This window comes from Camelus ferus, chromosome 2 (assembly GCF_009834535.1).
Source record: "Camelus ferus isolate YT-003-E chromosome 2, BCGSAC_Cfer_1.0, whole genome shotgun sequence".
Taxonomy (NCBI): domain Eukaryota; kingdom Metazoa; phylum Chordata; class Mammalia; order Artiodactyla; family Camelidae; genus Camelus; species Camelus ferus.
In genome coordinates, this window is record NC_045697.1 from 97,954,253 (window position 1) to 97,978,893 (window position 24,641).

The 24,641-nt window shown below is 36.0% G+C and overlaps 1 protein-coding gene across 4 annotated transcripts in view; it reads right to left on the reverse strand.

Annotated features, from left to right (window-relative positions):
* The window catches only part of SLC7A11 (solute carrier family 7 member 11), a 95,296-nt gene that overhangs the window by 54,079 nt on the left and 16,576 nt on the right, over positions 1–24,641 (reverse strand). For all 4 annotated transcript variants that reach the window (XR_004313813.1, XM_032463545.1, XM_006177035.3 and 1 more), the window contains exons 5-6: positions 20,454–20,553; positions 13,823–13,867 (exon numbers count right to left, since the gene is read on the reverse strand). Coding sequence is in view for 3 of the 4 variants with exons in the window: in XM_032463545.1 (XP_032319436.1) it covers positions 13,823–13,867; positions 20,454–20,553 (145 nt within the window). In the remaining variant the exon portion in view is untranslated. The remainder of the gene's footprint in view (positions 1–13,822; positions 13,868–20,453; positions 20,554–24,641) is intronic.

The following is a 24,641-nucleotide window of genomic DNA, read 5'->3' on the forward strand; positions in this document are numbered from 1 at the left end:
GAATCACCCATATTCAGGCCCCCACATGGCAACCACACACAGCTACTAGACAGGGGAGTCACACAGACTCATGTGTGATAAAAAAAAATGCAACTTGAAACAATGGGGAGTAATTTTTGCTTTTTAATTAACAAATATTTTTGTAAATAATGACACTCAATGCTGATTAAGTATTCTTAACTCTCGTTATTGTGGGAGGAAACTGATATACCCATTCTGGAAAGCAACTTGGTAATGCAGAAAGAAACTTTTAAAAAGTTCATTGCCTTTGATACAGTAATTCTCTTCTAGCAATCTTGCTGAGAAAATCATTAAGTATGTACAAAGATTAATATATTAAACACATGACACAGCATTATTAGGCTAAGAAAAATTGGAAACAATTTCAATGCCTAAGAGAAAAAGGAGTAATTATTGGTACATCTACCCAATGAAATATTATACCACCATTAAAAATGGTGTTTACTTAGATTTTAAAGATCTAGGGAAATCTAATGAAATGACATGAAATGAAAAAAGCAGGATCAATCTAGATGAACAGAAAGAGCTAGAGCTAAGCTCGAGACACAGCAAATCGAGATGGCAGAGCAAACTTCAAGGTGCCTTCAAACTGCTGGGGATACAGTAATGAATGACACAGGGGAAACTGACAACAAATAAACAAATATATATATATATATATAAAATGTAATGGCAGGGTTATGAAGAAAAACACACATGTACATTCATCTCAAGTAATATAATGCGACACATACATGCATGGCAGAAACACACACACATACATACAGATGGGGAAAAAACACACTATCAAAACAATAAAAATGAGGCCTTTCATTTGATGTGATCATGAGATGAGAGATGACTTTTTCTTCTACACATTTTTGGATATTCTAATTTGATCACATGGATGGGCTTAGAGATTGTCATTCTAAGTGAAGTAAGCCAGAGAGAAAGAAAAATACCATGTGATATCATTTATATGTGGAATATAAAAAAAGAAAAAAGAGGACACTATGAACTCATCTACAAAACAGAAACAGACTCACAGACATAGTAAACAATCTTATGGTTACTGGAGGAAAGGGGTGGGAAGGGATAAATTTGGGAGTTTGAGATTTGCAAATATTAACTACTATATATAAAAATAGATAAACAAATTTGTATAGCACAGGGAACTATATTCGGTATCTTATAATAACCTTTAATGAAAAAGAATATGAAAATGAATATATGTATATATATGCATGACTGGGACATAATACTGTACACCAGAAACTGACACATTGTAACTGACTGTACTTCAATAAAAAATAAAGATAAAGGGGGAAAGGCTACATATTGCTATTGAAAATACTATGAAGGTCATAATGTTTTACTTTGACTTTTTCTAGTAGGGTACAGAATACATAGAAAGAAATGTTTCTATCGCTTGACTAAATCATTTGACCACAACTAGAGATGGAGATTGGTGTCCTAGCCATTGAAAAATGGAATAAACAAAGTGTGTCTGTCAGGAGAAATACAAGAACGAGATCATCAGGACATCTCGTGTTCCTGGGTGCCCCCGATGAGAGGTGCAGAGTTGGGGGGGCTGGGTTGAGCAGTGAGAGACTTCCGCCCAGGAGCTGCTACAGAAACAACAGGAGCCCAATTCACACTATCTTTTAGAGAACAGGAAACTCCGGCTCTGTTTAGTCACTGTCTCAGATCATAAACTTGATGGTTTGAAAGCACCTACCTATCAAAACAGAAGCTTTCTCCTGCGCTGCAGTTCAGAGTTCAGATTGTGGCTTGGCAGAAAGCCAAATGGCTGTGTGGCCCAGCGAGAGACACTGGCGAGTTCAATTTGTAGCTGTGTTCCCCCAACGTTGGCCACTTGCTCCCCTCTCCTTGGCAAGAGTACACTCATCCACCCATCAGCATCATGAGGATCAAACAGCTAAACACACACATTTCAAACACATTTAACCTTTCTTCCATCAGACCCTGAGCAGCTACAAAACAGTATTTTAGCATCACGACCATCAGTTGCTATCCATCTCTCTCATTTCTTTTGTCATTTTCTGGCTCAAAAAAAAAAAAAAGAAATTAATTGCGTCTTCTATATCAAATTCTGTTTTGTCTGCCTCAGGCCGGAATAAAGGAAGTGAGATTTTGATTGTTTGACAATATCAATACAGAAAAATTAAATATTGCCCCCCAGAGAGTTATCAGAACTGTTTTAAGTACCAGCATATCTGTAAAGACGTTAGAAAAAATAAAAAGCAACTCTTATAAGAGCCTAACATTTTAGCATTTCCTCATCATCAAGTTTTTGTTTTATTCTTATAACCAAAAGACCTTCAATAAATGACCTTGGATAGATTACTTAATTCAGCTAACCTGGGACCTCTTTTATAATGTTTGAATAACAGTTTTAGAAAGTGGAACACAGGCAAATGTTAATGCTTTTGCACATTTTTAAAAGCAGTTTTGTTCTCTTCTCAAATGACATGTGGGTCACTCCTAATGATTACATTCTCCCCTCAGCTAATTTCAAGGCTGCAGTCTTGCCACATTCATCTCTCTCAGATTTGTATCCAACAATGCAAAGTGTTTAGAAAGAGGACTAGAAAGGGATTCAGATTTTAACTTGTAAACATAGACAAATTAATCCACCTCTATGACTTCAATTTCTTTATCTTTCCAAAGAAAGGGATGGAAAAGTTGATAGTTACTTCTTTTCCAATTCTAACCTTACAGGCCTTTGTGCTTTATTTTCTCAAGGTCAAGTTCATGGTGTTGTTCACCGTGGCAGTGAGTCAGTCTAATAAACTAGGGCAGCCAGGCCACCATGTAAATGAAAGGAGATAAGTGGGTGGAGAACTATTTGTACACAGATGTAACATGAAAATTGAACTAATTTAGACATTTAGAGACAATCACACACTTTCCTATTTATCCCTGAGAAAATGACCATTACAGCAGAATGTCAGGAAGGAAGAAAAAACTGGTATCATGAAGGGTCAACAGGAGAGACACTATGGATAAGGTGGGACATGAGATGCTTATAGAAAGCACTGTGTGATAGGCAACCTACCAGGTTCTAAAAATGCCTCTGCTTATAAAGTCATGCATTATCATCTTTTGTCTCTATCTCATTTTGTGTTATATGACTATATAAGCTTTACTTTTTCACACACTAAGAAAAATTTGAGTGCTATGCCATGGACTTAATTTCATAAACTATCTTTCATATAATATTGTGTACCTTACCATATAAAACAGTGGCCTTAGTAATTGATTACTGCATTCTCAACTCATTTGCATCATGATTGATTATTGTTAAGTTTTTGATATTCTGTTCCACATTTACAATTTTAAGAGAGAGAGAGAATATGAGAAAAGGGGAAAATGAGAACATGACCCAGCAGTAAATAGTTGGGGCAACCATCTTATTTTTAAAAGCTATAAATTGGTCTCCTTAGATAACCAATGAAATACTCCATGTTTTTGAAAAACAACCCTCTATGTCAGAATTTAGAAATGCCTGACTCTGAGACTGAGATCGTTTCTGCTTCCCATGGCAGTGTTTCAAACAAGGATGTCTTTTACCTCGTCATAATGGAATGCAAACCCAACACTGAACCAGTGCAGAAAAAAGTGGTAGTTGGCCCAAGTTCACAAATCTTGATCTGACAAATGAGCTAATGACATGATGTTTGATGACAACAGTAAAAAGTAAATGGTTGACCATTAAATAAACATCTACTATGAGCAAGATATTGTCAGACACATGAGTATATTATTTTTAATTCTTGCAAAACTCTCCACAATAAGCATTAGAATACCCACTTAACAGCTGGGTAAGGGAACAAATACACATTTAAAAAATACTACAAAACTCTCTCTCTCGTTCCTTAGGTAGGCAGCAAAAAATTATAAATAAGTAAATGCAATTCTAACCAGATTATTGGAAATGCCTAATGCCTCAAGTAGTTGACTTATCAGAGAAGATATTTCTCTGCATAGGTAATTCCTTCATAATATACACTTAGACCCTCGAGAAAAATGAAACACATAGTAAAATGCTACCATGAACACCTGTACCACTCCATACACCATTTAATACCTTCTGCAGGCATATATGCTAAAAACAGTAAACAGGATCCCGGATTCATCATGCACATTGCTGATCACCCTAACAAGTGTACTAACAGCTGTATTTTTCCAGTGCACTTCGTGCATCACAAGATCCTGTACTTAGGGTGATCCCACTTAATCAGTTTCCACAGCTTGGCTCTAACCCTAGATCTTCAGATCTAATCATTAAGTTCCTACACTGCGGAGCGCCGATTTGGCTTTATCCCGTCCCCGGTTTGTCCATCCAAACTTCTTACCACTTTCTGACATAACTCAAAAAGCTACAGTCCACTCTAATCTCCCAGTCATCATGAGATCTAGAAACTGGTCACAGAATCCCTTTCTCTGTGTCAGTGTCCTTGACATTTTTTCTTCCTGAGACAGAGATCCTAAGTTTCATGCCTTGACCATGCTCCCCAAATGCTCCTTCTATTTGTCAAGCTAGGGAGTTGTGTGTCATCTACAAGAATCATAGAACATAGCAGAGTTGAAAGAAAACTCAGAATTTGCTATTCTACCATTCTTTTTCTGCAGTTGAGAAATCAGAGGCTCAGAGAGGATAAAGGATGTAGCTAAGATCACAGAATTAAATGTTTCCAGAAACAGAACTAGAACCTTAGTCACCTGACTCCAAGTTCAGAGCTCTTTCCACAAAGAAAGAGTCTCAGCTGCCTCCCAGCCCGGCTCCCGTCCTGGACTGGCATTGTTATTTTCCCCACCTTCTTTACCCCACTCTTCCCCTAGAACACCAAATGTTTGAAAGTCAGATTTTTAACACATATTATTTAAAATATTTTATATTATAGAAGCAAACTGAGGCAATGGCCTCTCACTTTTTCGACTTCAATATCTAAAGACTTGCAGCTGAATGATAACCCCTTTTACGTCTATTTTGAAAATTTCAATGCCTGACCAAATTCTTATTTCAACACATTTGAAAATAAATTTTATTCTAAAATGCACTCTTATTAAATTTAATCTCATATGGTCTTTTATTAGCATGGAGAATAAATCATATCACCTTTTTCATTCAAAAAACAAGACAAACTCCCCTGGATTTTTGAGGAGAGGATGTAAGGGCTACCTTGACTCACCCTTCTTCTCTAAGCAGTTTGTTTAGTCCATATCTTTGGGCTGAGACAGTGTGGCGATTATGGTGCTATTTGCTAGAATTTTCTGTCATGTGATTTGTCACCTTGTCTGACTCTAGCAATGGTTCAAGTCCAGGAAGCAATTACCTTTCCCAAGATATTTGCTTTTGTTAAAAATAAAGATATAAAAGAAGACTGAAAGGTGACTTCTTGGATTGCAATGCTCTTGAAACTGTATATATGTCACAAAAAGAAAAGCAACTGAACCTGCTTTTAGGGTCATCTTCCCCGAGCACTGCTTCACATACACCAAAAACCTGCAACAGATCCCCACACCCCCATCTCACGGGCTACTGGATCATGCCCAAAATTCTTGTAATAGAGGCTAAAGCTCACCACATGCCAGCATCCACATCTTTAACTACCATATCTTTCACTCCTCTTCACAATGCTTTGTTTTCACCAGAGCAGTCTACATCGTATTCCCTGAAACCACTAAACAGTTCCATGCTCTGTGTATGGCCATCCCTCATTTGAGATGCCTTCACTTTTCTGTTCTTCCTTTCTAGGTCCTGCTCTTCTCCCAACTTCCTCTTCCACAGCAAAGTTACCTCCTTAGTCAGCCATCATGCCCCCTGCACACCCATGGGTCACTTCCACTTTGCACCCTAAGAAAATGACTGGCATGTTGGAAAGAGCTCTGGAGCCAAACAGTCCCTGCATTGTATCAAGTATGGATTATAATCCTAGTCTTCTCATGTACTAATTACATGCCTATGAGAAGTTACTCCACTTCCACATGCTTCAACTTTCTCAACTGAAAAATGGGACTAAGACACACCATATTGTTAAAAATAATCTGAAGGGCTACCCTGCAATCCATCTATTACTCAGATAACAAGTACCATTTATATTTTAAATAAAGACTATGCATTTTTAAATTAGACCAAAAATGCATTAAAAAAAATTTGGGGGTAAACTAATAACTTGTGTTTTCCTGTTTTGTACCAATTTGATAATTCGACAGCTTCCTTTCTGGAAATAAAAATTTAAATACATGCTACCAGCCACTCAGATCAAGAACTTGTTTGTCAGATTTCATAAAGGAATTTCTCGGTAAGATAGTGAACCTAAAAATAGGTGACTGCAGTGGAAGTACAAACAGTCCATCCATCATACCAGCACCATTGGCTAACAGTGTGACGGGGCCAGTATGGGTGTGGGTATACAAATATTTGGTTCAGTAGGAAAAAAAAATCTGCCAAGAAATTCATTCTGATTAGGATGCGTGAGCGTATTACTACCTGAGGGAGGTTAGAGACTATTAAATAAAAAGCAGTTCTCATCATCTTCTGAACCTTTTAACTACTAATAATTGGGTACTTTGCTGATGAGGCAGAACAACTTTTCAAGCTGATTAATAGGTCATGTGTGTTGAAAAGGCACCCCCGTTCATAAAACAATTATGCTAATCCTCTAATTTTTTCCAAAGATTATGAAATATTCTAATCTTTGAAGAACATAGGTTTGGGTTGCAGATGGTGTTTGTATATTACTTGTCAGGCTCATTAACATTTTTGATTTTCACATATTTTATCCTCCCAACCCCATGAGAACTGTAATATAGGGATTATTACACTCTATTTCAAAGGGGTAAACAGACTTAGAAGCAATTTAGAGGTCTGCCCAAGGTCAAACATCTAGTTAAGAGGAGACAGCATCAGAATTTTTATTTTCTGAACCAGTGTTATTTTCAAAGACTCAGTAAATAAATATTTTTACAGTTCATAAAAGTGAAGGACATGTTTCTTCACTGGAAAGTCTCAACTTTATTGGGTTCACTTTAGACGTTTACATTATTGGTAATACAGTTTGAGCTTTTGCCTATACAAGTTCAAAAGTTGCTCATTTTCCGGAGTAGATCGCTAAGCTCAGTCAGTGTTTGAATATGACTGGCCAAAATTATCAAGATTATTTCAGTGCCTGGTAAGTGCATATACAATGGCCTAGATGCATTTAGTCTCTGCCCATAATGAATGACATGGGATATTACTCTGTTTTTGTGAGAATCTTAAACAACAATGAAACTGAATGAAAACCAAGCAGCGGTCCACAAACTAGATTTTAGTGGTCCAAGAAGTTTTTCACCAAGTGTAACCCAGAATGTAAAATTTAGTTATGAGCCACCTTTTGGGTACAATCATTAACTTTCAAATCCAGGCATAGAGAAGGGTAGCTTATTTGCATAAATCAGAATATGGATGAGGGGAGTTACTAAAGTGTGAACTCCAAAGCAGGAGACAATCTAATGACTGATTTATTGCTTCTAATTGCAGAAGGTATTTCCTTTCTGATAAGAGGATTCTAACTCTGTAACCCCTGGTGTTTGAGAAAATGACCTTTGGGTTGTACCTATTACAGTCAAGACATATAACCCCTCTACTTATGCCACTCAACAAAAAATTTATCAAAGACTGAAATAGTCATGGAAATTATCAGGTTTATAATCAACATATGCCAGTGAAAAATATCTGTAACCAAGTTCAAACAAGTTGTAAATTTTTCATTGTATTTTATATGAATTCTGTTTAAAGACATTATAGATGAGATTCATGCATCTGGTGAAAAGCTAGATTACATAGTGTCCAAGGTCCCCCTTTAGTTTTGAAATTCTTTGACTTTATCATCATACCACTTATGGTCTCTTATTATATGGATAATTAAGGGAAACAGAAGCACAGGGCAGAATTAAATCAGCCACTGTTGTTGCTCCTAAGACGAGTTTATGATTCTTGACTCAAAATATAAACTTCAATAAAACTAAAATTCAAACTTAGAAACAACTAACATAAAAGGATGTAAAACAGTCAAAAGCATTGACCTTCAAATTTTTGCCTCATAATGGGGTTAGAATCCTTAAAATTTAAAAAAAAATCTAAATGTCTTCCACAAAGCACTTGAAGGATTAATATCTGTCTTCTTTGATTACTGCCTGATAAAATATTATAACATAATCCTATAATTTCTGCACCACTTATTTGACACTTCAGCCTTACATGAACAAACTGTGTTTGAGCCAAATGTATTTTTTATGCATATGTGAAGCTGAGAAATGCAAGAATTTTGATCCCAGGGTACATCAATCTCATGTTCCGTTAGTGAGGAATTTTCAGACTGCTCAAAGGCCAGGAAGAGTAACTTGGTGACCTTGTTCTCTGAACACAGAATCATCTCTTCTTGTGTCTTCTGGACAAATAGTGATCTTTTGTCTGCCTCAGTGGCTCAAACAGTGTAATTATACTCCTATCGCAAAATATATTTTAAAATGGATTTGCCAAACTTTTTATATATATTTCCAGAAGAAAGGCACAAAATAGAAGGATTTTAATTTAGGTTTCAATTATTTCAACAACTGAAGAGAAACACTGTCATGTATTAAGATAATTCTAGCAATGCCTTGTTGTCATTAATAAAGAGATGCTTCATTCTGACAAATCTTTGTAAACTTGGGTATAAACGCAATTTTACAAATAACTTGGTTAGGAGACACCATTTTTTAAGAAATTCATTTGGCAAATACTTTCACAAATTAACTTTGCTTAATAATCCTTATTTTTCTATATACGTTTATTTACAGTGAGGTAACTTTCTGGGAAAATTAGTTTACATAGCTTAAGAACATACAGCACTTGAGTATTGGTAAAAGGTGCTTTGGAAATATTCTAAGAATGTAGGTAGCATTATTTTGTAATAAAAAGATCACAAAATATAACACTGCTGTAATCTGAATATATATAGTCAAGACATTATATGCTATTTTCTAGCAACTGTTACATTAGAAACCTATAAAGCATATAGAGAAGAAGATTTCTCTCATAGAAAACTGTATCCTTAAAATACCAAAATAATGCAAGATAAAAGACTTCAAGTCAATTTTTAATGTTTTTTCATGTAACTGCTACAGCTCATTTGGGTAAGATTTTTAAATTGTTTTTGTTTTGCTATGTTTTTAATCAGGTTAATTTTATATGTCATGTAAGAAATAGGCCTTATAAAACAGTATAATATTATTAATAATCGCCTTCACTCTGGCTTAATACAAGTCAATAAAGATAAAAGCACATATACCAAGAATTTAAGACTGCAACATCTGAACTGAGTGTAAGTAATTTAATTGTGGACCATTTATGGACCACTCTGATTGATCACATCGCCTTAAAGGTCTTCGGGCATTTTTCCCAAATCAAATCTCTTTTCTTCTAAGTTATCATTGGTACAAGGTGCAATGACTTTCAGACATCAATTAATATAAATTGGAAGCAGGCAAAGTATTAATTAAACATGACACTCTGATTATTTAAACCTTCTATTAAAGTTGATTATTCAGAGCATGTTGATAGCCTGCTCTTCAACAACGACTGATGGTCTCAGCTTTACTGACTCCCTCCAAGTCTACTGTTTCCAACTCTTCAGAACAGAAGGAATAAATGAAGTGAGAAGAACATGGGAACAAGTCTAATAGACAAACTGACTAATCTCAGACCCCCAAGGTCAAAGTAAAGCAATCCATTTCTTGGCTTTCATCAATACAAGACATGATTTATCAATCCGAGAGCAGGATTACAAACATTATACATCTCAATGATATGTTCTCTGCACCGTGTGACTTTTTGAACAATGACAGATTGCACAGTCGCCACAAAAGTAATATCATAGGGCAAAACCCATTATATTCGCAAACAAAAACATTTTGATTTTTAAGAACAAATTAGCACATATTACCACTACACATTTCATTTGGGGCGGAAATGGCATTTTAAAATTCACATATTCCTTGGGATTCTATTACCTTCATGGTCCAAACTTTGGACATCCATGCTCCTCAAAACAATATTCTTACTCTAACGTATATCATTTGCGGGGCCAGTCACCATGCTATAAATAATTATTAAATGGAATAGTTTTATATTACTACAAAATTTCAATGGGAACCATGGTATTTTCACATAAAAATGTTAAATGCCTCTTAAAGAATTACTACTCCCATAGACCCAAAGCTACTCCTGGAGAAGAAAATACAAATTATAAGAATGACCATGGGAACATTTTTTTAACATTATAGATGTAATCATATAACAGGAATTTTGCCCAGAATTTCAGGATTAGTGATTTACAAGCTTTAAAAAATAGGTAAGACTTAAGAGACTAAAGAAGTCAGGAGCTAATTATTTTGATACCATTAATCTCTCCGTTTCTCTCTCACTTGTTACATTGAGGAATTGTTCTATAAGTCATACTCATGATAGCAGCTTGGAAATTATTCCATAGAGTAATGTTAGCTAATTTGAAAGATTTCCACTAAAATTAAACTATATGTAAAAGGTACCCAATTGTGATCATGAAACCTTATTCCACATACTATATATTTTAAATCACATTGGTATTTTCCCTGATCTAAATAAATGATCCCTTTTTCAATTAGGTCACAATTTTAGGGAAATTTAATTGCCGAGATCGAGAAGGATAGTAAAAAGTTTTGTATCTTCAGCTGCTGGTTCATTTCGCCAGCTGCCAGGACACTGCACGCTATAGTACACCTGGACACATGCACCCGTGACTGATTGGGAAACACATTTATCTTGGCACGTCACAAAGGAGGTGGAATTAGAATTATTCTCCCTGGTAACTAAAGTTATTTTGGAGCTGTGTCTCCCCACAAAATAATACAAATTACACATCTGGACTAGGTCCACATAATTTTACCATCTGTCATCCATATTCAACCATCAATTGTTCCCAAAGCATTCTCTGTGTTTAAAAAAATAAGATTTTGTTTGAAAAGAACTGGACAAATTGTCAACATTTCAAGGAAATGTTATTTTAAAAATTGAAGACATTGAATAAATTGCTCAAAACCCTGAATTTCCTTGGTTGATTAATATATAGTACAAACTTAACCTTTACTTTCCATTTAGGGGATTTTGTAGATTTCTCATATTCTGAGAAAACAAATGTGTTGTCTGAGTTTTATACAGAATCCTCCGTGCAAAAGTTGATTATCTGAGTACCTAATATAAAAGAATAAAAAGGGATCAGAGGTTTCTTTCTTCAGGTTGTCTTAAGAGTTACTTATTTTCCTGACCTAAAAATCCAGAAATTTGTAATCTCTCCTGAGAAGTTCCTTAGTTTGAGAGCTCAAAATATAATTTTAAATTAAAAGTATTCCAGGAATATATAATGAAATCTGCAGAATCATGGTTTCCAGAAAATGAAAATACCTCATCCAATGTAAGCAGTGATAACAATCTTAGCCTTAATCTTATAGAACAGGCTTCAATATGGTGTGAAATAATTTTGTCATGTTTCTTTCAAAAACACTGAAGAAAGAGAATTGCTTAGGATATTGAAACCTAGGAAACACTCTTATGTTACAGTTTACTTTGTTCCCAAAATAAAGATACCATAATCATAGCAACAACCAATTATGTAGAGATTAAAAAACAAGTCACTAATCTATGCATTTCACACATATTAACTGATTTCCACAACTCAGGGAGGTAGGTACTATTATTATTCTTACTTTTTTGAGATAAGGAAATTTCTTTGCAATTAGAAACAAAACCACAACCATAGCCACAACAAAAACACTGAAGCAATACATCACGATTTTTTAGTATTTGTATATAAATTGATCATGGACATTATCAATGTGTGAAATTAAGGCTCCTAAATTAAGAAAGAGAAAGAAGGAAGGAGAGAATCATTGACTGCCATATGACTCAGGCAGAATGCATCAGAACTCAGATCAAATTAATAATAGCATAGATAGTTTTAAATATGCTTAATATACACAGGAATATTACAGTATGTATTACAAACAAAATCTATGCACAAACTGTTAAATAACATTAAAAGAGAATGTGAACTATTTCTATGCCACTGATGTATCATAGACGTCATATTATAGGTCACATCCACAAACCTACAGTCTGCCATTCTTTTCATAAGAAACACTCTCTGATACTGGATTTTAGTAATTGGTCTCTTTAAAATGTTTTTAGGCTTAAAAGGAACAGTCATAAACCATAGTAATCTCTTTCCCACAATGGAAATTCAATACTTTAAAGAAAAGAGGAGTCTTTCCTCTGCATTGCCACCTACACACTAATTATTCTCAAAAATAAAAGACAAGGCAACCTATTTATCTCTGTAATCATAATGTAGTTTACCATTTCAAAGTAATGCCAGAAACAACTAGTTCCTGGTAAATGTATGTTCTCTACCACAATTCCAGTTGTAAATATGAAACATTGTTATAAATTTATCATATTTCTCAATAAAACAAACTTTTCTCATGTTTAAATTGCAGAGTGTTTGTATAAAAGTTAAATCGGATAGTATGAAACATCATTTTAACCTAAACTTCTGGTTTGTGTGCTCAAAATTCTCACAACCCTGGTACTTGGCCAGATCTAATCAGCTTACTATCTTCCAACATACTTGGTGCCAGAATTTTAGTCCACCTTAGTTTGAATTAAGGCATGTTCTCTGATGTCCAGTCTACTTCTTACTGACTCACCTCCATACTTGTTTCCCTTTCTTGGAGGTCTGTCCCCTTTTCTCTCCCTTTCTCTCTCCTATATTTATCTAAGGAACACCTACTCATCATCTGAGACTCTATGTAAGCAACGTCTCCCTGGAGAGAGTTAAATATTTCCTCCTTTAGTCTCTGTCAAACTAGGAAAGTAACCTAATATGGTATCAATCACACTGTGTTACGATTATTTGCACATTTGACTCAGTGACTAGACAATTCTTGAATACAAGCCTTACTCCTCATGTAAAATGATGCACAATAGTTAGAACTTGGTAGATGTTTAATAAAATTCAGATGAACTAAACAACTTCAAGAATCTGTCTATATCTTACTCTGTACTACTTAAAAATTTCCCTCTTCTGGCCACAGATTACATGCTTTTCCTGTAAAAAATCAGGTTTTTACACAAACAATAAAAATACTTCATTTTTCAAAGTTCTAGGTTAAAAAATAATTCATTTTTAAACATGAAGTCATCATCAACTCATCTAATCACCAAAAGGATCACTAACCACAAAAAGCTTTTACAAGCAATCATCCAGCTCCCAAAGTTTACAAGTCCCTAGAGTATCTGCAGTTATTTGAAGGCTTGTCCATTAATTGTCCACAATTGTATAGTTGTAACTAATTGTATAGTTACAAAAAACTCCTATGAGTTACTAGAAATAGTCAACTTTTGGAGTTCACATCTTATGGAACATCTGTGGGCAGCTGAGAGTCCATGTTAAATTGTATGTATGTTTTTATGAAGTAGGTCACCTAAAATGCAACTCTATCCTTTTGTGCTTTCAGGTTACCAGATAATTTAGTATTGAAAGTAGAATATATAATACAGTTAATTACAACTAGTTTATGATAAAATTAAGTAAGTTTTACTTGCCCAAGAGAAGATGATGACAACGATGGGAAAGTGAATTGGCCCACACTGTACTCCTTCGTTGTCTACTTCTTCAAATATATAACCTTACCTTTCACTCCTCATAAATATTGCAGAGTAAATACGGCTACTTACTTTTCAGGATTTTCCACTTCTTCAGTAACAAAGTTGAGATAAAACCTGAAAAGATATAAATGTAGTACAAATGATCAATGTATTTTATAATCATAATCCAAAATTTCAAATTTTAAGTATTTAAAATCAAATTCAGAATTATAAAAACTTTATAAACAACTAACCTAAGATGAAAATCTCCAACATCAAAAGCTCCCACAAGTCAGTTTTCTATTAAACAGTATTTGTGGAGTTCTTTGTTATTTCTTAACATTTTTATAGAGGTTTAACATATGAACAGTGAAGTGAACAAATCTTAATGTATAACCTGATGAATTTTTACATATTTATACATCTAAGTAACCAACAAAAATATCAAGAGACAAAACATTCCGAACACCCTAGAAGGTTCCCTCAAGGCCCTTCCAATCACTATCATCTCCTCCACCCTCACATAAATGCAACCACTATTCTGACTTTTACCACTATAGGTTAGTTTTGCTTATTTCATCACAATAGACTAATATTTGCTTGTACAACTATTATACAATACTTATTCTTATGTGTCTGGCTTTTTTGCTGGACTTCATGTTTGTGGGTCTCATCCATGTTGTTGTATGTAGCAGTAATTCATTTCTTTTTATTGTTGCTTTTCATTATATGAATGTAACACTGTATATTCTCTCATTGATGGACATTTTAATTACTTCCAATTTATAGCTAATATGAATACAGAAATCATAAGTATGCTTGTGCACGTCCTTTTGGGGACCATGCAATCATTTCTCTTGGGCATATATTCAGAATATGATCACTGGGTCACAGAGTGGATGTGTATTTACTATCACACTATTTTCTACCATTTTTGCATTCTTATCAGCAATATATGAGATTGCCATGTGTTGGTCACTTGGGAAATAAAAGGAGAAAATCTATAATCTCTCATCTCAAGGAGCTCATAGTCCATGAAATGGTCCATAGAATCATGTGACACGCAGGCACAGGAGGCTGTGCTAGAGCATGCCCAGGGTACCACGGGAGCCAGAGGTGAAGTCAGACCCAGACTGTCAGTCAGGGAAGGTTTTCAAAAGGAAGCATCACCCAAGTCGAGTCTTCAAAAATGCTTAACATTTAGCCCTGGTGAAGTGGCGTGAGGACACTCCAGATGGAGTGTAGCACACAAGCACGGGGCTGTGAGCAGGAGCTGAGTATTCTGCAGCACAGAACACTGGGGGAAGTGAGAACACAATGTAAGTACAAGGTGGCCTCTGGCTTCTGGGAATCCAGATTTTAGTAGCAGTAACATGTCAATCAAAACTTGTAGGGCAAGAGAAATATGACAATAGCATTTGCCCTGGATTTAAACACAGAGGGTGAGTAGACAATGAAAATGGGATGAAAGATAATCAATTCTCAATTTGCACTTCTTCTTTGCAAGTCACTGTTTTCCAGGATGCATCCCGCCCAAATAACCTCAAGTCATAAGGCAACTGTGCCTTATGCAAAACAGCAACTATGAACTTGCTATTTTTCTTTTTGTATATTTAGGCAGCTAATTTTAGACACATTGTTTGTCATTATACTGTAAGTCGATAACTAAGCAGCAGAACATTTTGAATACTTCCCCTGAGCCCTGAACACTTCCGTGGGTCTCGCACAAGACCAGAAGCATCCTAGGCACACAATCAAGCTCTGCAGGAGCTCAAATACTACCTCACATTACGTTACGGCCCTAGAGAGATTCAGATTCCTTTCCTTCACTTGGTGAGTCTACTCGTCCCACCCAGGGATGTCTACTGCCTTGCATCCTTGACTTCTTTTTCCAATCTAAAGGGATTGCTGGAGACCTTTTAAAATCCTTGAAGTTCTTTTTCAAGGTTCCAAGATGTAAGATTGAGGCAGACTCCTCAAATAAGCATATAGAGATAACTGGATCATGAAGATGAGAAAACTAAAGGATCGCCCCAGAGGGAGACAGTCATGAAGACAAAGACCTTTCTACCTCTTCACTGCATTGGCTTAAGAATATTTCACAAAGTAATGAAGTCATATTTTCAATATACTCTTCTGTGTTCTTACTATTCCTTAGAAGGTAAATTAGCCATCATATAAGTACACAGACATACGGGTCTATAGGTACAAATTCTCAAAAACCAAATGGCTGGAATATTAGCCCATCATCCTTTATACTTAAAGTATTTCATAACTTGAAGATGAGAAAACCTGTCTTATTCTATCTTTATAAAAACTCCATCTAAATTCACAAGTAGGCAGTTGATGCTCATGGTTGTAAAAAAAAAGTTGGAGTCACTTATGTTAAGTCTCACATCACAAACCAAAACTTCACTCATGTAAAGTTTCAGACCTCCCAGAAATGGAATCTTGAGCCAGTCAATTAGGAATTGCACCATTTAGATAATCTGCCTGACAGATTCTGCCATCCTCTAAATGACAATGACTTTGCAATAACCAATCTGGTGGGTTTTTTTGTTTTTTTTTTTTTTTTTGTGCTTATGATTTTCTTGTTTCCTGACCACTTCTGCCTATAAAAGTCTTCTAATTTTGTACAGCTTCCCAGAGCTCCTTTCTACCTGCTAGATGGGATGCTGCCAGACCAAATCAATTTTTGCTCAAACTCTTAAAAATTTTAATATCCCTCAGTTTATCTTTTAAGAAAGCTAAGGTGTCTAATATTTTAAGGACTCTGTTCTAAGTAGAAACATTTGAATATCTGAGAGAACAGTAGCAATAAAGGTGACCAAAAAGTGAGCAGCCAAGGGTATTTTTTTAATGACTAGAAAGTAAGTTGCTAAAAATAGAGGTTGTAGTTATATCAGCAAGGCAAGCAACAATCAATACTTATATCTGGAATACGCGCTCGGAGGGATTTGATGTGTTTGTTCTAAGCCCAAGGCAATGGGAAGTACAGGAGGAAAACGGAAAAAACAAAACAAAACAAACAAACAAAGAAACACAAAAATACCTCACCCCCCCCCACACACACACACTTAGAAATATTTCCGGGCTTCTTGCTTCAAAAATAGTCAGTTCCTCCTAAACTGGTCTTTTCCAACAATGTTAAGGCAGGAAAGGAAATATTTATGAAAAAAGAACCCAATTTCAAACATTTGCCACAGAGAAAAGGCAAGGGCGGGGGAGTGGGAAGGAGAAAGCTGCTTATTTTGGTCCAAACATTTGCATCCTGTGGGAAATACACCGTTATGCTCTCCTGGTCTCCAGCAACGCGTCCAGAGCATCCTCCTTGCTTTACATCTCCTCAAGTTCTCTAGAGAATGTTCATAAGATCTATTGTTCCAGCTTTTCCATGGTTGTGTAGAAAAAGCACTACAAAGCTGGCAATGCATTCCAATACCCAACGAGGTGAATTATTTTAAAAAGAAGCTTATTCTTTAGATTAGATTTGACACAATGCTACAAAATAATCCCAGCAGGTGTTTTAGAAAGACTAAACCCACTGAGGATAGGATTTAAAAGGAAGAAAAAAAGACACCAAAAAAAACTATTTTCTATCACACAGTTTAAAAAAAAAAAAATCCCACCAAGCAATATTTAGCTTTGGATCAGGATATGGGACTGAAATTGGTTGAGTTCCCCAGGTCCCCAGGGAGACTGGCAGACATATTTCTCTGAATGTGGACATTGGCAATAAAATTAAAGCTGTTCTGACCCAGCTCTGTGACCTGGCTGGGTTAATGATTTCTTTCCCCCAATCATGTTTCTGTGAAGGAGTTTTCATCATTTGGAAAAGGTCCAGCATGCCTCATGGCCAAAAGCCTGCTCTATTCAGATCCAAGGTCTGGCAGTGTCTTTTTCCCATTCAACACGTAGAGGTTGACTCATTAACAGAACAAGGCCCTCAAAGAAAACAAAAAGGTCTTGCTTCTTTTACTTACCCTCTAGGTGGTTAAGTTCTAAAGACAATAGCTGTTTCTGCCTTCTTATTTGCAATGCCCCTATACTACCCCCGCCCCCCCGCATCAAACATTGTCAGGGAGGCAGCACAGGGAGTGGAGGCTTACAGTGCCCCGTTTATAATTCCACAACTCAGTCTTTTAATTCTATCATGAAAGGCAAAGAGAGGTCAGAAAGGCAGGATCACATTTGGAAAGTGCCTAAATGCCCCCCACTTTGGAAACTGTTTTAGCTCCCATCATGTTCCATTTATATCCAGATAGTAACTTTTCCTCTGCAACTCCAAACCAAAAGACAATTTCTTCTAAACACAGCTCCCTTTTTCTAAGACCGATGGCCATAGATTAACAATCAGATTATTTCTACCCGTCCACAGAGCAGCATTTAGGTAGCCAAACAGCCTGTTAGAGAAGTACAGTTACCTATCTGTCCCCTACAGAAATCACTTGTATCAGACAACATTCTGTTTAAAATCCTAGACTTAATTTCCCATTGAACCCTCCAGAATGTAAGAAAATCAACAATTTCCCATTCTTTAAAATAGGGAGTGGACATGAGGATTCTACGGGTAAAAGTATAAATAAAGGTTCATGTAAACCTTATTTACCCTGTAAATAGAGGGTTGAAGAATAAATTTCTAGGCTCAAGATGGAGCCAGACTCCAAACACCAAGCCAACACTGGGCTCTATACTTACTTCCTTGTTTCATATTCATTTTCTGTTTTTCTCTTCTTTGTTCCTTAGTCCTCATGCTATAAAAGCTTCCTGTCCTCCACTCTATTTTGCTGTTCTTTGGACTTTTGTTTGTATCACCTAAATTGTCATTTTAAATCATTTTAACAACAGTAACATTTTGGGTTCAGCATCAATAAAACTAAATATTAAGATAAGAAGATAATTCAAAATGAAAAGAGTCTTTATACTGGGAGAAATCTACCAGCCCTCGAAAGCCTACAGAAGTGGAGAAGATTTGCTCTACATAAAGCAGGTGACCTGAATATTCAGCACTTGTAGTAGGCGAGGGAGTTGGGGAGAAGAGTATTTTAAGATTCTGTGGGAACAGATGCATGGGTACTCACAGGCAAAAGAAACTTCATTCAATAGAATTAATCAAATCTCCCTTGTGACTATCTCCACATTCCACATTCCTGATTGAACACTGCCGAGCTCCCAACACTTGGCTCTGCCTGAAAGCTTTTTGCCACCTCCCTGCTTCACCCTGGCATCTCCTGGTGACCCTCCCAGTGCTTGGCTGTTGCCCCAGGGTGCCAGGGCTCTGATCCAGGCTGAAAAGCCACAGAATAGATGACTCTGCTGCTAACCCTGTGATCACAACTCTGTTCTTTTTTCCGCTCAGCACTACATTGTGCTTTGGACAAAAATATAAAGACTTCAGAAATACTGAGTGATACGAGACTAATGCTCACAGACAATGGCTATCAAAATATTCCGAGAATGCACAAATATTTCACACTAGACTTCTGAGAGCAACGAACTTCAGACACTTTGCTTCAAAAGCCATGTTAAAATTTTTAGTTCCTGTCCTCTCCTGATCCTCCTGTAGTGCTAAATTTCCATAATTCAATGAGATTAATAGGGTAAAACCTCCATTTATTTTGAAATGTATTTTTATATTCCATGCATTTGCTGGAAGGTAAGATCCTAAAAATTAAAGAACAAAAGGAAATTGTACTTGTGTTTGAAATGCACTTATATGATTTTTGAGCTAGTGTGGTTTGTTATTATCTTTAGGTTCATAGAACATTCTCACAGCTAACACTGTACAACTACTAGCTCTATAAATACTAAAAAAGAAATATTGCTACTAATTACTCCAAAACAGTGAAATTTAATTTTCTTACAATTATTTTGATGTTTAAATAACACTATTCTTCCTAGTGGGCTTTCTCCCAACAGTCACCTCAACTAAATCTTACTAGATCAATAAAATTTAATTAGGAAGAAATCCCACTCACAGACATGATTATTGTTATTCAAGTTCCTGAACAAAGCAAGACAAAAATACAAAGTTTTAATGCTTCAACCAGAAAGGTATCACAGTTGAACCTGCATTCAAGGAAACATACCTGAAGCCCAGTGATTTTATTCATCTTTGCTGCGCATTTTGTTTTCAAATGCTGAGGAAATTTTAAGGAATTTGTAAGGTCCTTTAAATCATTAACAGAGAATCTAGCACACCTGATTTCATTATCCTGGTTTCTCCTTCCTGCCTTTAGAGTACTATTTTACCTCCTGGAAACATCTTACTTATTTCTATATCTGAACTGTTTCTTTCTCATGGGAAGGTGGAAAAAATCAATTAATCACTATTTGTATACACCCTTGGAGCTTCAGTTGGAAAGCTTTTTGACAAGCAAAGACTAATCTTTAATTTCTTGTGGCACTATTATGCCCTTACTTATACATACTTATAAGTGATTTATACTGGCTCGTGAGACCCAGCATTTGTTTGTTTTTCATATTATCAGGCTAAATCCAGCAGTCACCTTGACTGGAAACCTGAATGATGTTGGTGTGAAGTCGTGTACGCAGTAATCAGCCTGGTGAAGGGAGCCGTGCCATCTTTCTCACTTCACGTAAAGCACATCGCACTGGATGATGGCTGTTCACTGTTGCCCAGCACCTTGCTTGGCACTTGATCACAGTACTTGAAGGAATTAAGTATCCAAACCACCAGTTGACAGAGATAAAAACTTACCAGCCAGCATATGCATACATTCCATAATAAAAAGCCAGTGGCAATCCCATAATACTTGCATCTCTTCCTGAAAAGGCATCTTTAAAGTGTTGTGTTTGTCCTGCAGTGAGAATAGAAAGATTTAGGACTTTTCAAAGAATTGGTTGTTATTCCTTCTTCAACCTTAAACACGAAGAGGGGAAGACAGAGGGGCTGGGGATGAACTACATAGAGTTTAGGTCCAGATTTCTTACTCTCTGCTCATTTCTAACTTTATCAATGCTGCACCCACACTAGAGAAGGAGTCCCCAAAGTATACTGATTACCACTAACACAACTTCACTTTTCTTTTAATAAAATGATGGCAAAGAGGAAAATGGCATTTCAAACACAATCCCTTGTTTAAGCGTGCCTCTGCTCTTCACAGAGTTTTTGTCCACAAAAGAAGGCTAAAGGCTCTTCTGTAAAATCTAGTTTTTAGGAGTGTGATAGAATTCTTAAAAATGAAGATAATACAGTGCTTGGGAAGAAATATTGAAGGGTCACTTCTCAATGAGGAGGTGGCATGAAACCCCAGAACCACCTTCCTACATCATTTCACATTCTACTTTCTGCTTTTCCCCTACAGTTCATTAGATACCAAGAGGGGCTGGAAAGCCCTGTGGAACAAATCTGCTCCCACCCCCAAGCTTCTTCTGTAATCAAAGGTCTGTTGGAGCACAGCCAGGCCCACTTACTTACTTCTGACTGACACTATCAGTCTATGGCTAATTTCCCTCTCCAACAGCAGAACTGTATGATTTGGGAGAGACCACATGGCACACGAAGTTGAAAACATTTACTCTCTGGCCATTTACAGAGGAAGTCCACTGACTGTTTCCTAGAGAATGGCATGATTTCCTTCTAGAAACACTGAAAAGAAACTCTCCTGAACACTAAAATAAATAGGTTTTAACAAATTTTGCATCAACACGTGGATTGAACACTTTAAGGCATCACATTTTTCTCCACTTTATAAATCATAATGGGACTTTTCTTGTATATATTTTGGATAATTAAAAAAACAGAAATTCAGATTTACTTTAGTTAACCAATATTTAAAGTTAAGCATAAAATGTCTCCATTTCCCAAAGAAAATATCAAATGAGATTATCCAAATGAGAAATAAGTTTCAAAACTGGTCTTCACATATGTAAATAACAGAGGAAAAGGAGGTGGATGATAAATGAGATCCTCTCTCTTCACTCAAATCTGGTTTTGCCTGCATTGTCCAGAAGACAACATATGTATCAAAAAAAGGTAAGAGTTCTAAAACCAAAAATGGAGAATGCTGAGTTATATACTAAATGATTTTCCCCTTGAAGCATCCAATTCCCAAATACAGTTCATTTTTTAAAATGATACCATCAATTCAGACATACTCATTTTACTAAAACATCTCTGGGTCCTCATAAAAGGAAAATATAAGTACTAAAACCCAGATAAAAAACTTCTGTTGAATATTACATTATCATGATCTGTGGTCTCCTTGGCCTTAAGTAACTATTCCTAAGAGTGTGGCACTGAAAAAATCTATAAAAGATACCAAATTTTGTAAAGACCAGATTCCTAGCACAGATCCTGAAATAGGCCATTTTGAGAGTGTTACAAAAGAAAGGCATTTCTAAGCTTTGGCAATATTTTGGCTGCATAACATTGGTCTCAAGAAGATCAAAGTCATTATATTCAAAGGGAAGTTTATCAAATCCTCATAAGAGAATATATAACATACAGCCATTTTCTGGATTGGGTTATATTAATAATAAATGCACAATGTGTATTAGTCAAATTTTCTCTTCCTAAAGTTTCATATTAATATGAAAAACAAGTGATAAATTACAAAGAAAATCATCATTTTATAGTAATAAATATTCCTGCTAAGAATGCTCTCCTAAATATGAAAATTTACTTTAAATGTGGTAAAACTCTCTTAGGTCATTTTTCTATTATGTGAGATATATAAGGAAATCTGGTCACATTAAAGCTTTGAGATTGAAACTGAGGCCTTTCCAGGGGCAGACCCCTTTATCCCCTGCCTCTTGTTTATAGAAAAGCTTTAGTCTCCTAGGCCTGAGTTTTAAAGAGCAAGTTTAATCTGAGATGTGAGAGAATGAAGAAACAAAGGAAAGCAGTTAAGCAAGACAAAATATATTAGAATAGTTTAGCCATAAAACAAAATCAAGATCCTTCAGTTCCTCCTCAGGGGCTGAAGATTTTATCCTGACTCATATCCTTGAGTCATTTTACAGATACTAAAACCCCTACCAAGTGATAGAAGCTAACTGCACAATGACCACAATCATGTAACCCCTAAACCAGCTTGAAACCTGAGGATTGAAAATGCTGACCCCTGTGACCTTACCGGTTACTCCATTATCAACCAGTCAGAGAATTGTGCATGAGCTCATCACACATCCCAAGACCCTCTCTCTCACACTGTCTTTTAAAACCCTTCCCTGAAAGCCATCAGGGAGTTTAGGTATTTTGAGCACGAGCTGCCCATTCTCCTCGTTTGGTCCTGTAATAAACACTGTACTTTCCTTTACCACAACCCAGTGTCAGTAGATTGGCTTTGCTGAGTCCTATAAGGTGAGCAGATCCAAGGCTGGTTTGGTAAAAATGTAGGTATTAAAGAATCATCCTATTGCAAATGTCCAAAAAAAAATCCAAAAGATACATCATGACCTCTGCTCTCACGAAATTTACAATTCAGTAACATTTGGGAAAACCCACCTCACCTTACCCACATATATAAATAAGTGGTAAAAATTGACTACAGTCTTACATTACATCAAAAAGAAAAAAAGAAAGAAAAAATCTTTGTCTTAAAGGATAGTGCATCATCTTTTGGAACCCAAACTAGAGGAAAAGATGGGTCAATGACCAGAGTTTCTACACTTTCCAAAAATGGAAGAAATTTCTTACAGAAGTCTTAAGAGTTGGCTCAGAAAAGGAAAGCAGTAACAAAACAGACTATTTCCCTACATTTCTAATGGATCAGATAAAATATGAGCAGGCCAGCTCTACGGAGGCCTACTCCAATGTGAATTACAAGAATGAGCTCACGTCTTCCCTTCAGTATAAGCCATAGCATAAAAAATCTCCACCGTGTTTATTTTGAGTTGGCTGAGGTTGCTGGATTTAATGCAAACATTTAGCCAGGAGAGTTCTAAGATCTCCCACTAGGCTTATTAAATGGACAGCAGCAGCTCCCTTTCCCCAGCTAGAGTGACGAATCTTTCCACGTTTGTTATTGTTTAATGCCTCTACCACCAGCAAAGGTTTTGCTGAATTTTGGCATTTCGTTTTGCCTTGTGTAATTCATCTTCTGCAACTTCATTAAACTTCTCTATAAAATCCTGTTCTTGGATCAGACAATATCAATGTAAACATTAAATACTTAACATGCCCAACTTGTAAGTCACTTCTTTACAATTTCATCTCACTGCATCCATTGCTCATTGAGTAACTCACCTGGTCCTCCTTCTCTTCCAACAGTTTCCCCTGAATGCAAGCAATTGCGTGTGCCTTCTTCCCTAGAACAACTGACACTCTAAATGACATCATCCTCACCCTTCTCATCTTTTATTACTTAATAGACAACTCTATAAGGCAAATAATCCCAGAAAATGGTATTACATTTCTGCAGAAATGCAGATTTTACATTAAAAATAATGTAACAATAAAAAAATTTTTTACAACTATTTTTATTGTCAGATGGTATTTGTTATTTTAGGAATGCTATTCCCATATTGGACTGTCTCTGCCCAGATTTCATCCTCAAGGTAAAAGGAATAATAATCATAAAGTAAATTATTCATCATGTTTCAGTATTTTCAGATGCCTTTTTCTCTCTAATCTTTAATACTATTGTTGAACTACTTTAAAGTAGAAATAAGTGGACATATTTATCTATAGTTAAAACTAACAGCTTATTTTTTTTCCTACTTTGAGTTTTCACTACGAACAGTTTATACTGAGAGAAAATTCACTGATGCCTTATTTTGTTGCTTGGCCCAGTCTTAATCCTCTTGTTGCCATTATACCAACCCACTCCCCAGGGTTGCAGGCTTTCAAATCAATTAGATGACAGTATAGAGTGTAAGTTCCATGAGCAGAGAGACTAATTAAGGGATTCTGCTAGAACAAGCAAAAGTTAGTGTTAGAAGA